General features: G+C 37.6%; 2 protein-coding genes across 2 annotated transcripts in view; one reads left to right on the top strand and one right to left on the bottom strand.

Moving 5' to 3' along the window:
* Positions 1-1208: 1208 nt before the first annotated feature.
* Positions 1209-9396, bottom strand: LOC107725393 (UPF0472 protein C16orf72 homolog). The gene is made up of 4 exons (XM_016534634.1): positions 9006-9396; positions 7756-7836; positions 3059-3334; positions 1209-2353 (listed from the first exon to the last, which is right to left on the bottom strand). The coding sequence occupies exons 1-4, from the start codon at positions 9202-9204 to the stop codon at positions 2112-2114; spliced, it is 798 nt and encodes a 265-aa protein (XP_016390120.1). The 5' UTR covers positions 9205-9396; the 3' UTR covers positions 1209-2111.
* A 2366-nt stretch (positions 9397-11762) lies between these two features.
* The window catches only part of abcg2b (ATP-binding cassette, sub-family G (WHITE), member 2b), a 6858-nt gene continuing 3688 nt past the window's right edge, over positions 11763-14932 (top strand). Inside the window, exons 1-5 of the mRNA XM_016534604.1 lie at positions 11763-12239; positions 12808-12867; positions 12964-13081; positions 13319-13474; positions 14342-14499. Of these exons, the coding sequence (XP_016390090.1) occupies positions 12067-12239; positions 12808-12867; positions 12964-13081; positions 13319-13474; positions 14342-14499 (665 nt within the window). The 5' untranslated portion in view covers positions 11763-12066. The remainder of the gene's footprint in view (positions 12240-12807; positions 12868-12963; positions 13082-13318; positions 13475-14341; positions 14500-14932) is intronic.

The following is a 14932-nucleotide window of genomic DNA, read 5'->3' as shown; positions in this document are numbered from 1 at the left end:
GTAGATTTCAAAATCTTTGTCATTTTAATTAGCCTACTTTTTATGGCACTGGTGGCAAAAATGATATGGTAAACAAATAATACCAGTTAAATTTTTGTGACTACTGTATAGTTATATTACATTAATATGGGATCTTTTTCTGTTAAGTTCATGAAGCAGCTTTTTGAAACTCATTCTGTGAAATAATTGTCATTATAGACATATAATTATAGAATTTATTAAACAATAAATTTAGAAGATGAGTATAAAATCAAAAAGTTACAAAACTTAAAGGGACAGTTTACCCCGAAATGAAAATTCTTTTACGCACTAAAATGTTTTTCCAAAACTATATGATTTTCTTGTGTGAAACATAAAATGAGAGAAATATCCTTTCCACCCCCATTTCTCACCAAAACAGTTTGGCAATGAACATACTTAAAAAATTATTTTGTGTGTGTGCTGTAAGAGAAGAAATGCAGAGTTTCTAAACAAAGCTGTAAATGATGACAATTGTCATTTTTGGGTGAACTATCCCTTTAAGCCTATATAAATTACTTCATTGTATAAGGGAGTGTTTTTATCTTAGGTGACTTGTCACCATTTTAAGTTATTACAATTGTAAGGGTGCTGTGGTTCTGTATGTCACAATTATTAAAAGTATTCTTTAAATTGTTTTTTAGAAAAAAAAAAAGCTGTTTAAAATAGTTTAGGATGGAGTATAGCACGTCACACTGTTGACACAGCTCGACACGTCACCTACCAGACACATTTCAACAGCTCTTTTAGAAAAAAGAAAAAAAACCGTTGAGAATTGTCACCGATTTGACATTCGATTCTTCCAGTTGTCAACACAACTTATTTCTTTGCACTTTCAGTTCTATGAAACCCCATTAACTGCCCTTTATATTTCCAGGATGTTGGACACGAAATGTAAGAACAAAAATTGTTGGATTGTAGTTAGTACTGTGAGGCCATATAGCATCTCCAGCCTATGGAGGCACATTCACCGAGTGTTCAAACACAGCTGAACACATGGGCACAAGCAATCATTTTGAAAGCGTTGTTATTGGCAGCTGTTCTTCACAGATTGTCGAAGGAACAGTAACAGATTGTACTTTTGATACAACAGAATGTGCATTCAATATTATCATTTTAATCTAGTTTAAGGATAAAATCCTATTTGGTCACAAATGTGACTCAGATGACAAAGGTAGCAGAAAGAGAGGTGGTTAAAAGCTTGATTTCTTTAATGCAAGAATCATTATTGTACATTAACAATTCAATGGTCTCTGCACAGCTTTTTTTACAATATGTACCACAAGTCTATGTCAGCACCTACATGTATTTACATTACATAATGTTACACTGGAGACAAAGGTGCTGGGGAAAAGAGTGACGAAAGAGGACGAGTGAAAAAAGATGGATGCTCAGGAAGAATGAAGGGAAATTGAAGAAAAACCAAGAGTGATTGAGAGATGTGCATGACAGCGGACGTATGGCTATCACAGCACTTGTGCCTGCTGCTAGAGCAGAATTAAGAGAAGGCAAAAAAAGAAAGAAAAAATCATGAATAACATTGTCAATAATATTAAAATAAAACGTGTTGCTTTTCAAAGCCGCAGCATGGTAATTGAGAGCTGGGGCAGTGACAGGTGCTGGAGGAAGGGGCAGGTACCACACAAACAAAACTCATCAGTCGTTCACTCACACACATCAAGTACTTGTACACACACGCAATCATACAGACACTGCTCATTATGTTGCGAACATGCACACAAAAATGTTTTCTCGTTCCTGCTTCGATCGCATCTCAGTTCAGCCATAACACAACCTTACACACACACCCAATCAACTCACGCAGCAATATAGTGAATGACGGTTGTGTGTTTGTCGACGGGATCCTATGGAAGGGCACTTAGGCCTCTGCACTGAACACCGTCTCCCTCCGATCACCTCAACTGGGCTCTGTAGACCAATCAGAGAATGTGCTGGGCTGTGGTGAGCACTGTTATTGGCTGCTTTTATTTCCTGGTCTGAATAAAGATGGGAGGATGACTGAGGAGTGGCATTTTATTCACGTATTTCGCAGTTGTTGTTGTCATCATCATCGTTTTCTTTTCCTTAAGAGCTCAGATCATCCTATTGCGTTTGTGAGTGGGCGAGTCTGTTATGACATCATTGCACTGGGCGGAGCTTCGTTTCCGAGTTCCGTTGTCGAGGTGGAGCGCCATCTCCTCGGCAATGAAAGTGTTGAGGTCCACGTCGTGGAGACCGTTTCGGCGGCGACTGGGGGCGGAGCTGGCACTCAGGTGTGTAGGTGAACCTGGGGCTCCAGAGCGCATACTGATACTCGCCATGGCTCCGCTTAGACCTTCAACATACACAGGTAGGAAAACAAATATGAAATACAGATGACTTAACATACATTTCACAACCCCTAATCAAGACAAACAAAAGGCAACATACTACCACTATATGTTCAAATTTGAAACATCTAATCAAAAATTGTTGTTGAAAATAGTCAGAAACTACAGAACCCTGCACATCACGTACATATAAATTAATTCCCAGCAATTTGAATTAAGTCATGGGAACAAATTCTTAATTTGTGGCCCCGACTGAATCAAAACGAGGGAGTAAATTAATAAAATGAGGGAACAAATTAGTAATTTGTGGCCTCAATACATATACATTTGCCTGAATGTCATGTGCAGGGCTAGCGAGTCTAGTTTGTGTGCTCGGAAAACCTTTGTCAGTGACATTTTGCTGTGTTGTGCTGTACTATTTCTATGAAGAAGAAAAAAAACATATTTGAACAATACTAGAGGCTACAGAGCGAGATGCAGTGAAAAAGTGTACAACGCATATTGCCCAAAGCAAGGAAGCACTTTATATTATACGCTTCAAAGAATGTCTTAAGACATGTTTCTTTTCTGTTCAATACGAATGAGGGGTTTGAGATCTATACATCTATATATCTATATATAAATATACACACACACATATATTCATATCTATATCTATCGATCAATCTATCTATCATATATAGCAATTCTATCATATATAGCACACTCACCATGCAGAGCAATGGCCTCCCTGAAAGGCTGCAGGTCTGTTTCTACAGATGAACTCGTCTCCGAGGACGTGGGTCGGCTTGGCGACACCATTGCAAGTCTTGGCGGAGCCCTGGAGCTACGTGGCGGTGGGGCTTTACCACAGAGGAAGCTGATAAGATCCTCACGCCGAATAGTCCGCCTCCTTTTCTTCACCCATGCCAGGACATCTTTGTTTCGTCTCTGATGACCGATCTGAATACCCAGCTCATAACTCCGCTGATGGGCATCAACACTCTCTGGAAGATAAAAAAAAAAAAAAGAAAGAAAGAAAAAAAACTTGCCATGAGTATTTCTGTATGCATGTCAGGAATCAGCCCAGCTGCATCAATGTCTCCTAGTGTTTTATTCCCAACAATGTCAGTCTTATTTAAAAATTCTAATAAGGGCTTTTCATTTCAGAAATTGTTATACGGCATTAAGCAGAGAGCAAGGATTTTATGTGAAGAAACAGAACAGCAGGTAAATTATTGCTGATAATTAAAATAGGAAGCTTTTAATAACTTAATTACATAAATGTTACATCATCAACTTCCAAAGCAATTGCACAACACCATTCATTTTCATTCTGCCAGAAACGGCAGCATCATCTCCTCAGAAACAGCAACCACAATTCTTCAATATATTATTTTCAATCCATAATAGGCAACAAATAATTCGGCTCAAACATAACTGGCAGGCAGGAAAGATTTGTTTCAATTGACAGGGTTTCCAATGCCAGGCTGGAACCAGGTTGAAATTAATTATACTATGGATGTGCGCGACGACTAATTTGACTGTCGTTTAAACGGAAGTTTTGTATCCGACTAGTCTAAAAGCAAGAAACCCCCAAAAGAGGGTAAGAAAAAAAATCTTTGTGAGTGCGTGTATATAATAGCCTACATTTGAAATACTTAATCTATGAATCACACTGTCAAATCCCTCAATGAATTCCGCTAAAAATAGGTCACAATTATGTCGTACGCTTGCCTTGCATTATCATCATTTAATTTTAGGCTGTCGTTAAAAAGAAGAAAAAAAAAAGAGCACACACTCAACATCAGCCAATGCTTATTTATTCAAATCAGCTGGGGAAATGCAGAACAGAATTAAATCAATCAATAGCCTGACAGTCAAAAACAATAGGAAGGTTTATCAAGAAATAGCATTAAAACGGCTTTTAAAAACATACTATGTAGCCTAGGTTATATCATCTAAAAACAAAACGAACAAAAAGACAGGACCTGAGGCAATTAACAATTCCTGCACTTGAAAAAACACGCTCTGCAGGAACTGAAGACGCAGGCAAGCAGAGATAACGAAAAGCAAGCCAACAGGATTTCGGAAAGCGCCTGGACATCCCGCACCACCACCGAAGTGGGTCTTCGTTAGAGGAATAGACGGCGCGGATGGGATCGCAGCGCCGGCAGGTTGTAGTGAATGACGTGATTGACATTAGCTGGCTTTGGCTAGTCTCTAAGCTAACGCCTACGTGCCTGTATTGAATATGATTACGCATCGCTCCAGAAGAGTTATTGTAAGACAATTTGACATTACACAGTTTACACAAAACTTTTCTGTTTCCTTCTAATTCAAAATAATCCCACACCTTACTCGTCTTTCGCGTGGTCACTTTTGAGCTCGCCACAACTGACACGCAGAAAACTCATGCGAGGTCTGAGGTAAAAATGTAGTTTACGCCCAGATACACCTTTAAAAATAATGTATTATTTTTCAGATGTTTTAACTTATTTAAAATGTTTTAAATGTAACAATGGTAATTTGATTGTAACATAAAATGATGGTAATTTGAATTATAATTGGTTTTTTTTTCTTTTTCTGTCGTGTAATCGATTATTGCTTTCAGTGTCGACTAGTAGGAGCTGCACCGTTTAGTCGACTAGACCCGCACATCCCTAAATTATACGCTTACAAAATCTTGAGATAGGGTGCATGAAATGATTCAAGACTAGAGGAGATAAAATCTCACCATGGTGTTTATAAGAAAAATTAGGGGGGTTTAGAAAATACAGATTTGAACCAAACAATTTCTGGTTCAGTCAAAGTTCAAACTGTGAACGTCCACACTAAACCTTTGATTGATAAAAACAGAACGTAGTGAGCGGACAGTCAAACTTGAACTGACCATGTCCTATATGCTTCGAAAACTTCTCACAATGGATAACTTGCTAAATCAGTCATATGTAGGCAGTGATCTCCAGTAAACTGAACAAACAAACACTCCCTGTTCCTGACAGCTCCTAGAGTCAAATCATCCACATGACACATCTGACAACCTCCCCACAACATCATCTCTCATTACCCCAACCAAACAGACAAACGTCTGAATGATGACTCAAGTTTTGCTAACAGACAATACCGTACACATGTCGGTGATGAGTTTAAGGTCTCATAACTGCAATCTAATACAACACAACTACTCTAGGCTGTGAATAAGACTGTCTCTGTTACAATCAGAAAGATTCTGTCTGAAGAGAGAAATAAATCAATAGGATTAAGAACTGCTGTCGGCCATGTTGTTGCTAGCCTCAAATGTATGAACAACCTACTAAACACTATTCAACAGCTATTTTTTCAATAAGCAAACAGGTGTTGATGGTCAAATGAGTGGTTGAATTGCTCACTTAACTGATTTATTAGAAAACACTGTTTCACAGCCAAACCCTTTCACACTTATTCTATTTTGTTGTAACCGAGATTGATTCACATGACGGACAAACAAACTGCACATCGTTCGGTAGCTACTTATTCACGAAAAAGCTGCCTTGTCACTCCAAATTTTGACTCTAAATCGAACATAGTACCTTAAAGATACATTTTAGTGCCTTTTGAAAGGGTACCTCCCTAGTAACAGTTTTGTACCTATTGGAATGTAGGTCCAACCAATGACATTGCTCCTTACAGCCTGCACTCTAAAGCCATTGGTTTGTGCTACAGTTAAAGGTGCTGCATGTAGGATTGACACCGAGTGGTTGAACTAGATATTGCAGTCCAAATTCAAAATATTGGAGAGGGTTTTTTTTCACCCAGCCCCTCCTCAGACTTGACGCACACGCAGGTTGCCAGATTGACGACACCAACAGGAACGAGCGCACATTACGATGAATGAAATACGCTGTTTTCCGCCAACTGGCAATTTAAAGGTGCTGTATGTAGGATTGACACCGAGTGGTTGAACTAGATATTGCAGTCCAAATTCAAAATATTGGAGAGGGTTTTTTTTCACCCAGCCCCTCCTCAGACTTGACGCACACGCAGGTTGCCAGATTGACGACACCAACAGGAACGAGCGCACATTACGATGAATGAAATACGCTGTTTTCCGCCAACTGGCAACCCGGGGTGCCGAAATACAATTGGGTAAACTGGCAGTGGGCGGGTTTCACAACCCAAAACAGAGACCGACATTCCGGCCCGGAACGCACATTTTCAAAGGAGAATAACTGACTGTAGCATTGTTTTTCAGATAAACAAGTATGTTAACTTAGCATGTTTCTTAAATATCTGCAAACATATGGTATTTTTATGCTTTAGTAGAGTCAAAAACTTACATACAGCACCTTTAAGGCTAATTCACATCAATGATGACAGCTGTAACAATAACTACAAAGTTATAATTTTAAGTTATAAAATAATCATTCTAATTTTATGAGAATAGAGAAGACCACAAATAGAACAATAACATGTTGAGGAACGATACCACTGAAATCACTTTCAGAACGATTTTTTTTTCCTCCAGATGATGAATGAAAAACATTTGCCCATTTAGGATCTACCTGACTTTAAAGAGCTCAAGCAGTTAAAGCGACGGGCGACAACTTAAAAGTGTGCTTATAATAAACAGAATGTTACCGTTGGTCCTGACACTGGTATGGTATGTATTGGTGTGGACACTAATAGTTCTTTTTCTTAGGCTACGTCCACATGAAGCCAGAGCTTTCCCTATCCGATCTTTTTTTTCCCCCTCGTCTCAAGAAATATCTGCGTCCACACGAAACCGACATAAAACTATGTAGTATACATGCCAGATCAGTATGTGGCGCTGTAATTCTGCCACAGATACACTAAAAACAGAAGAAGACTTGGACTATGCACATAAACCTTGCGCGCGGTATACAAACGAACATGGAACAATACATTTATTAATCTGTGTTAATGTTAGTTAATAAAAAGTCAACCATTCAGTGTTGATGTTTTTGTTGCTGTTACGTGACGTAGCGGTGTCTGACTAGGGGCGAGACGTGGGCTGATGACGTCATCGTTTCAGAAAATATACGGATTGGCTGTCCACACGAAAACGCAAGGGCGGTGTTATCAGATTTACCCACTCTGGGACCCGGTTTCAAAAAATATCGGTTTCACTCACCCAAAACACCGGATCCGTGTGGACGAAATGCCTACATGATACGAAATGTATGCATATACAGCTAAACGCGTCTCCGTGTGGACAGGGCCTTAATGTGAATAGGCCTGTTGTGTTTAAAAGCAGGAATGACTTTAAGTGAACGAAAGATGAGTGTGATAAAAAGACTCATTTGAAAACAGCAATATGTTCACAAACAAAACACAAAATTAATACAGTAAACTACAGTCCAATTAACAACGAACCACAAACTGTCACCTAAAATGCAACAGTGTGTTTAAAAAATTCTCAGCTTACCTTTGTATAGGTTAGTGACAGCAGTTGCAGCATTTTGAAAGGGAACCCATAAGGAAAGCCCCTGTTGTTGACATACTCTATCTGAGGGAGTGAACAGACAGGAAATGTTTACATTGCAAGTGTAGATACATCATTTGCCATCTTAATGTGACACATACGTTTAGCCACTGTGTTTAAAGAAAGTCAAGAAAACACCCAAGACAACTAAACCAACATCAGCTTTATATTTAGTACCTTAACAGCCTCTCACACAGGCTGTGTGCCATGAGATAGTGAGCTGCCTACTTAAACAGCACTTTTGGGCAGCATAAGCGCGCTTGGAATGTTCTAAAAGCGTCTATGATGACCATAAGTGTGGTCTACATAAGCAGCTCTCTATGTTTTGAGACACAGCCATTAATTACACGACGTCTACATTTGATATGTAGCAAGAGGACTCTACGCCATTTTGTTGAGTAGCTTTAGTGTATGATTGTACAGTGTTGTCCAAACCACAACTTTGTGTATGAAAACGTGTACTCGCAAATTAAACCGGCTGTATAGTGTTTTATCTATTTAATAACAAATCTGAACAAAACAAGCTCTAGCACAACACCTCACAATCTTTAAACTTAGCCTGCTAATCCTGCCTTCGCCATTTTGTTTCGCATAGTATTATTATTGTTAAAGAATAATCACACGTTTTCATCAGTTCATATCATAGTTTGTATTCCTAGATCTTTTTGTCAACATACACGACATCTGAGTTCATAACAGAGGAGTTTTCGATCACAAACCGAGTTATTTTCACCAGATGAACTCCTCCCTGCACTTCGCCATTTTGTTTTGCTGATAGACAACCAGCTGGGTGACGCTTTATATATCCTTAAAATATCGTGAAAACCGTTTAAATGTACTGTAACTAGTTTTATCAATAAATAAAGACGGGTAACCGGTGACATTTCTGGATTGTGTCCTCACAGAAACTGATCTGTGTCTCGGTTTACGTTGCTCGTCTGCCACTTAGCAATCAATGCTAATCTGTAAACGCCACCGACCTTCAAAACAGTCAAATAAGGGGCCGAAATAATCTTAATTGAGCCCCAAATATGTACTTTATTGTAAAACAGCTCCTCGGCATCTTAATTAGGTCGCATTAGATTTAGTTTGGTGGCTATACGTTGAGCTTATGAGTTAGTGTCCTTTGTTTGGCAGTGTCAGCTAGCCAGCTAAGGCTAGCTCTCAGTGACTTTTTATTACATATTTCGCACCTTTATACAGTTGTGCGACGGCGGTGGCGGAGTTCTGGAAGAGATGCCAGAGTTTTTGTTGGCTCTGCTCGGTCTCCTCCTCGCTCGGTTCCTCTTGCTCGGCCTCGGCTAGGCACTGCCGCTCCCATTTGGAGAACCAATGCTCGGGTCCGTGTTCCTGAATCTCCGCTTCCCCCTCCTCCTTCTTCTTCTCCTCCATGGCCACAAAAACACTTAAACCGCTGCTGTAATGTTCTAACGTTAGCTTAAAAAGTTATCCGTGGTGATTAAACCCGGCCGTGGTCGATTGTCGGCGGCGGCCTCATCGACAGCTGTTAGTTTACGTCTGCATCGCGAACGGTGCTTGCACTTCTCCGCCACACAGTCGAAGAAAACAACTTAAAGTTGCCGAGGTTCAAACCCCGCCCCATTGAATTATGCTCGACGCCGATTGGCTACAGAAATGCAGAGGGCGTGGTTGGTCGTCAACGGCTCAACTGTTCATTAGATGCGTCAACTGTCTGTCATCCGTCACGGAGCGACAATGAATGAAGACACCGCCCCTGTTTATGTGAACTGCCACTCCAGTAGCCACACCAAATACTTGAGCCTCAAGTAGACTGAATGGGAACGCAAGATTGCGCAAGCCCATAATGAGTCCCTATTCATGCAGCGAGTGTCCTTTACAAAGTATTTTCCTGTTGTTCATTACAGTAGGCGTCTGTTAAACAAAGAAGGGATTTTTATTATAATTTATACAGCCTGTTGTGATGACCTTCTTTGGCCTACAGAGGGCGTCATTATACAAGTACACCAATGCATCTTTCGTGCTCAAAGCCATTTAAAGTCACAGACGTCTTTACAGGTAGGAAACGAATAGAGAGAAAATACAATTTCACGATGGCATATTTTAAAACACCTCTCTTTTTATGTATAAACACAAGACTGTAGATCATTCCCTCTAAAAAAAACATGATAGGGTCACTCTACGCTTTTATTTAATCCTGTAAAAACTGACATATGAAATAATAGTCACACATTTTTAAATTAAACCTAAATATTTGATACATCACACTTTTATGGATAGTATTGTATGATGGAGAATATGAGGTTCACACTTGATTTTATTCAGAGGCCCAAACTGAGCAAACATGCAACTTGCTGCAGTTGCTGATAAAAATAAAAGTAAGATGAAATTCTGATGAGATCTGTATAACATAATCTCTGTCGATGTTATTGTTGGGGGCAAAACATAGGCCTAATGCAATGCAATACAATGATGATTAAAAGATATAAACAGATCTGGACAGAAGTGAAGTATTTTTACTTTACTCAAGTAAATTAAAAAGTATCTGTACTTTATCAGTGTTTTTCTTTGGAAAACTTTTACTTCGCTTCATTCCAAAGCATAATGTCATACTTTTTACTGCACTACATTTCATAAATAAAAGTTGTTGTTGTTGTGCCACAAGGATCTGTCCTATTTTCGATATACATGTTGCCCCTTGGTAATATTATTAGAAAAAGGGGCTCTATCATGCATGCTATAATTGAAATAATGAAAAAGTCATGCAGCATTTTCTCTTTAATGCAAAACAGTCAAACAGAACAGATTCACTTCACCTATACTGTACCCCAGTTTCATACTGTATCCTCAATATTAATTTGCTACTTGCCCATGAGGATTAATACCTGTAGATTTTATTGTAATGCATTGTTTTCTGTTAATTCAATTGCTTCAGTTTTAAATTCAGACTGTGCATAATGCAGCCTCATTCAAAGCACATTTACTGAACTCTTTCAGTACAGTAACAATGTTTCTCAGGTCTATTAAATATAACTCCACCCCATATAATTGCTGTTAATAGTGTTCATCGTCTGTTTTATTACGTCTTAAATTGATTTTTCCGTACATTTCTGCCATATGTACATTAATTGACAGTCACCACTGATAAGCTACCACTAAATATTGTAGAAACTTAATTTGCTGTAAAGTTGCTTTGCAATGATTTGTATCGTGAAAAGCGCTGTACGGATAAACTTGATTTGACTTGACTTGTTGTTTTTTTACCTTTAATAGGCTACTTAACATTAAAAATGTAGTACTTTCTTGTACTCAAGTAAAACTTTGAATTACTTTTACTTGAGTAAAAGTAAGAAAGTACTAGATTTCTAATGTAATTAAGCATTAAATGATATTTAATATGAAACTTTTACTTGAGTAAAAGTAAGAAAGTACTAGATTTCTAATGTAATTAAGCATTAAATGATATTTAATATGAAACGTAATGCAGTAAAAAGTACAATATTATGCTTTGGAATGTTGTGAAGTAAAAGTTTTCTAAAGATAAACACTCTGATAAAGTAAAAATGTACTTTTAAAGCAGAGTAAAAATACTTCACTACTGTCCGCCTCTGGATATAAATGTTAAAAGGGAAATAAATATTCCATACATTTTTTTTCATTAAAAAAATTATTGATAATCAAGTTGTTTCAGTCCAGTTAATGTTTATTGTTAAAAAATAAGTAAATATTTCACAACAAATAGACATGTGTGCCACAAACTATCAAGAACATGACAGAAGGCATGTAGTAGATTGTGGATAATTTAGAAATTTAAATATGATATAGTAGTCTTAGTTCAATTAAACTCATCAATGAGCTATACTGAATTTATATTATTTGCACTGACATTTAAAAAAGGATATTTAAGGAGGTTTTGATTGCATTTCACAAAAAGTTTTAAGCATGTAGATAGTCAAAATGTTATGTTGCTAGAAAACCATTAACATTAAAATTAGTGACATTTTTCCTATTACGTATAAACATTTTACATATTTTGAACTATGTTATATGTTGTTTCATAAGTGCAGGAGTTGCATAGCAGCAAGCGTTACGTAGAACCAGGGCGTGCGAGGACTTTGATAGGAGACGCGCAGTGACCTCTGGTTGTATGGGTAATTCACGTCTGGAGTATAAGGTCCTGAAAGGGTGGAGCATCAATAGACTCTTAAATGTTCATTCCACCTGGAAGCTTGTCACTTTTTCTCTCCTCTTCTCTGCTTCAGTCTCTCTGGCTCCATGGATGTGAGTGAGCTAAAAATGTTGCCCGCCGTGGAAAGCGATGGCACAAAGGTGTGTGTAAAGGTGCCGGGCCCAACTCTGACATACCAGAATATTCAATACTGCATTAGAGAAAGCCGTGGACCTTGCCGCAAGAGAGGTCCTGAGCGAGAAATCCTAAAAAATGTCAGGTTAGTGGCTCCGAGTGTGTGTTTATGTGCTGTAGAAACAGTTAGAGCAGATGCTTCATAAGAACTGACCTCACACATGTGTGAGAAGTCAGTTCTTATGAAGAATCTGCTCTAACTGTTTCTACAGCACATAAACACACTGCTATGCAGTCAAATTTGAGTTCACGTCATTTTGATACAGATAACACTTATCTTTAAGATAAGCAACCCAGATCCATTTTATATGCATGTGTATATCACTGTCCTTCTATGTGTTTTAGTGTTTTTTATATCTGGAAAAGAAATGTTTTGTGACCTAATGCTAAAATATTTGTCCAGAGTTTAGATGTTTAGAGATTAAAATAAAAAAGAAGAACTGAAACTGTAATTCTCCATAGTTTTTGTGTGTGTTAGTGTCTTTCTTTCTTTCTTTCTTTCTTTCTTTCTTTCTTAACGGTTCAGGCATATTAAAAATACAATTGATTTAATTTAGATGTTGCCACATAGAGCACATTTTTAGGTTATTTGATAAACATTTTTACAGTGCACTGTTTTGCTGTTTTGACTGTTTTGCTATTTCCCGTTTTAGTGGAATCATGAAAACCGGCCTGAATGCAATCATGGGAGCAACAGGAAGCGGCAAAACATCGTAAGACGCTCACAGAATCAACAGACTGAAAGGTTACAACTGATGAAGAGCTGGCAACTACACTCAATTTCTAACCTTTACTTTTGTTGTGTGAAGGCTGTTAGATGTGATCGCTGGAAGGAAGGATCCTCATGGTTTGCGTTCAGGTCAAGTTCTGGTTGACAACAAGGTCGTGACCTCTGACCTCCGTCTCATGTCTGCCTATGTCGTACAGGTGAGAATGCAGAATTTTACAGTCAGTAGTATGTCTGTCGTGAGGATAAAGGAATATTCTTCTCTGTTGTGTGGCACATGTAAGTGTTAATGCAGGGAAGATTATTGTGGAATAGAATTATTTTTGTCTCCTGTTCAAGAGTCTTTTGCTTAGCTCAAAATCAAACACATTCATTTAGTTGGTTTAATTCTCGACATTTTCTTTGATCTGTGTCTGTCTGTCTGTGTCCTTCTGTAGGATGATATCCTGATGGGCACTCTGACTGTGCGGGAGAATCTTTTATTCTCTGGAAATCTGCGGTTGCCTAGGAAACAGTATTCCACTGCTGATAAGGATAAAAAAGTGAAGAGCATCATTCAGGAGCTGGGATTAGAGGACTGCGCAGACACCAAGGTTAGTCACAAATGCTACTGATGCTTTTTAGGTCCAGCTCTTTTAATGCAGTTTAAAAAAAAAAAAAAGCAATTTATATAAACATTGTCTTGAATAAACCACTCATTCATTATGATAATTTTTGTGGGGCATATACTAAAAAATGTAACTGTCCTGAGATTGCAGAAGAAAAGGAAACAAAGTTTATTAATTTGATATAGTCTTGATATAGTTTTTATTGTTTTAAAATCAATAAGGAGTAGTGAAGTAATAATTTTTTGTTTTAAAATGATTAATTATTACAATTATTTATAATTGGAAAATGTTTGTTCAGAAAAATAAGTCACAGGGTTACAAATATCTTTTATAAAGGTATTTTTATGACAAGGTGTTCATGGTATTAATAATTCAAAAATCTTTTGACCTAAAAATTAAATATGGTACATGTCATTTAAATAAAGGCTGTCAAAAATACAGTAACATGTTAATTTCTGTGATTAATATTTTCTGTTTAATACATAAAAAATATCAAAATATTACCAAAAGTTTTGACTAGTAATTTTCTTATTTATTATGAAAATGAATGTGCAAAATAAACTTATAATTATATTGATAGAGACAGAAATAATAAAGTTTTACTGTAATATTGAATGGCTATATTTACACATTGTATCCTCAGACATTGGCACATAATTCCATGCCATTATACATAGTACTTATATATAGATGCTATTAAACAAAAATGTAAAATATACTGTCTGTATATAGTTTCTACATTAATTTGGAGATTCAATGTAAAACTGTATTTATGATTACAAATTGTAATTTTTTTGTTATTGATTGACAGCACTAATTGAAATGTGTTAAATAGATATATCTTTCTTCAAGATTGGTACAGAGTTTATAAGAGGTGTATCAGGAGGAGAAAGAAAGCGCTGTAGCATTGGTATGGAGCTCATTACATCTCCTACTCTTCTGTTCCTGGATGAACCGACCACAGGCCTCGACTCCAATACAGCTAACAGCATCATTGCTCTCTTACACAGGTACAAACTTATTTTAATAACCCTCCATCGCCCAGCTTATTAAGTACCTCATATAGTGCCTACATGACCTGCTTGTTTGGTAACCACTTGAAATCTTTAAAGGGATACTCCACCCCAAAATGAAAATGTTGTCATTAATCACTTACCCCCATGTCGTTCCAAACCCGTTAAAGCTTCGTTCGTCTTCGGAACACAATTTAAGATATTTTGGATGAAAACTGGGAGGCTTGTGACTGTCCCATTGACTGCCAAGTAAATTATACTGTCAAGGTCCAGAAAAGTATGAAAGGCATCGTCAGAATAGTCCATCTGCCATCAGCGGTTCAACCGTAACGTTATGAAGCGACGAGAATACGTTTTGTACGCGAAGAAAACTAAAATAACGACTTTATTCAACAATTCGTCTCCTCTGTGTCTCTCCGCATCACCGTAG

This window comes from Sinocyclocheilus rhinocerous, unplaced genomic scaffold (genome assembly GCF_001515625.1).
Source record: "Sinocyclocheilus rhinocerous isolate Xijiao unplaced genomic scaffold, SAMN03320098_v1.1 scaffold1386, whole genome shotgun sequence".
In the NCBI taxonomy this organism is placed as follows: domain Eukaryota; kingdom Metazoa; phylum Chordata; class Actinopteri; order Cypriniformes; family Cyprinidae; genus Sinocyclocheilus; species Sinocyclocheilus rhinocerous.
The sequence above is the reverse complement of the archived record's forward strand: the minus strand, read 5'-3'. Positions and strand labels throughout refer to the sequence as shown.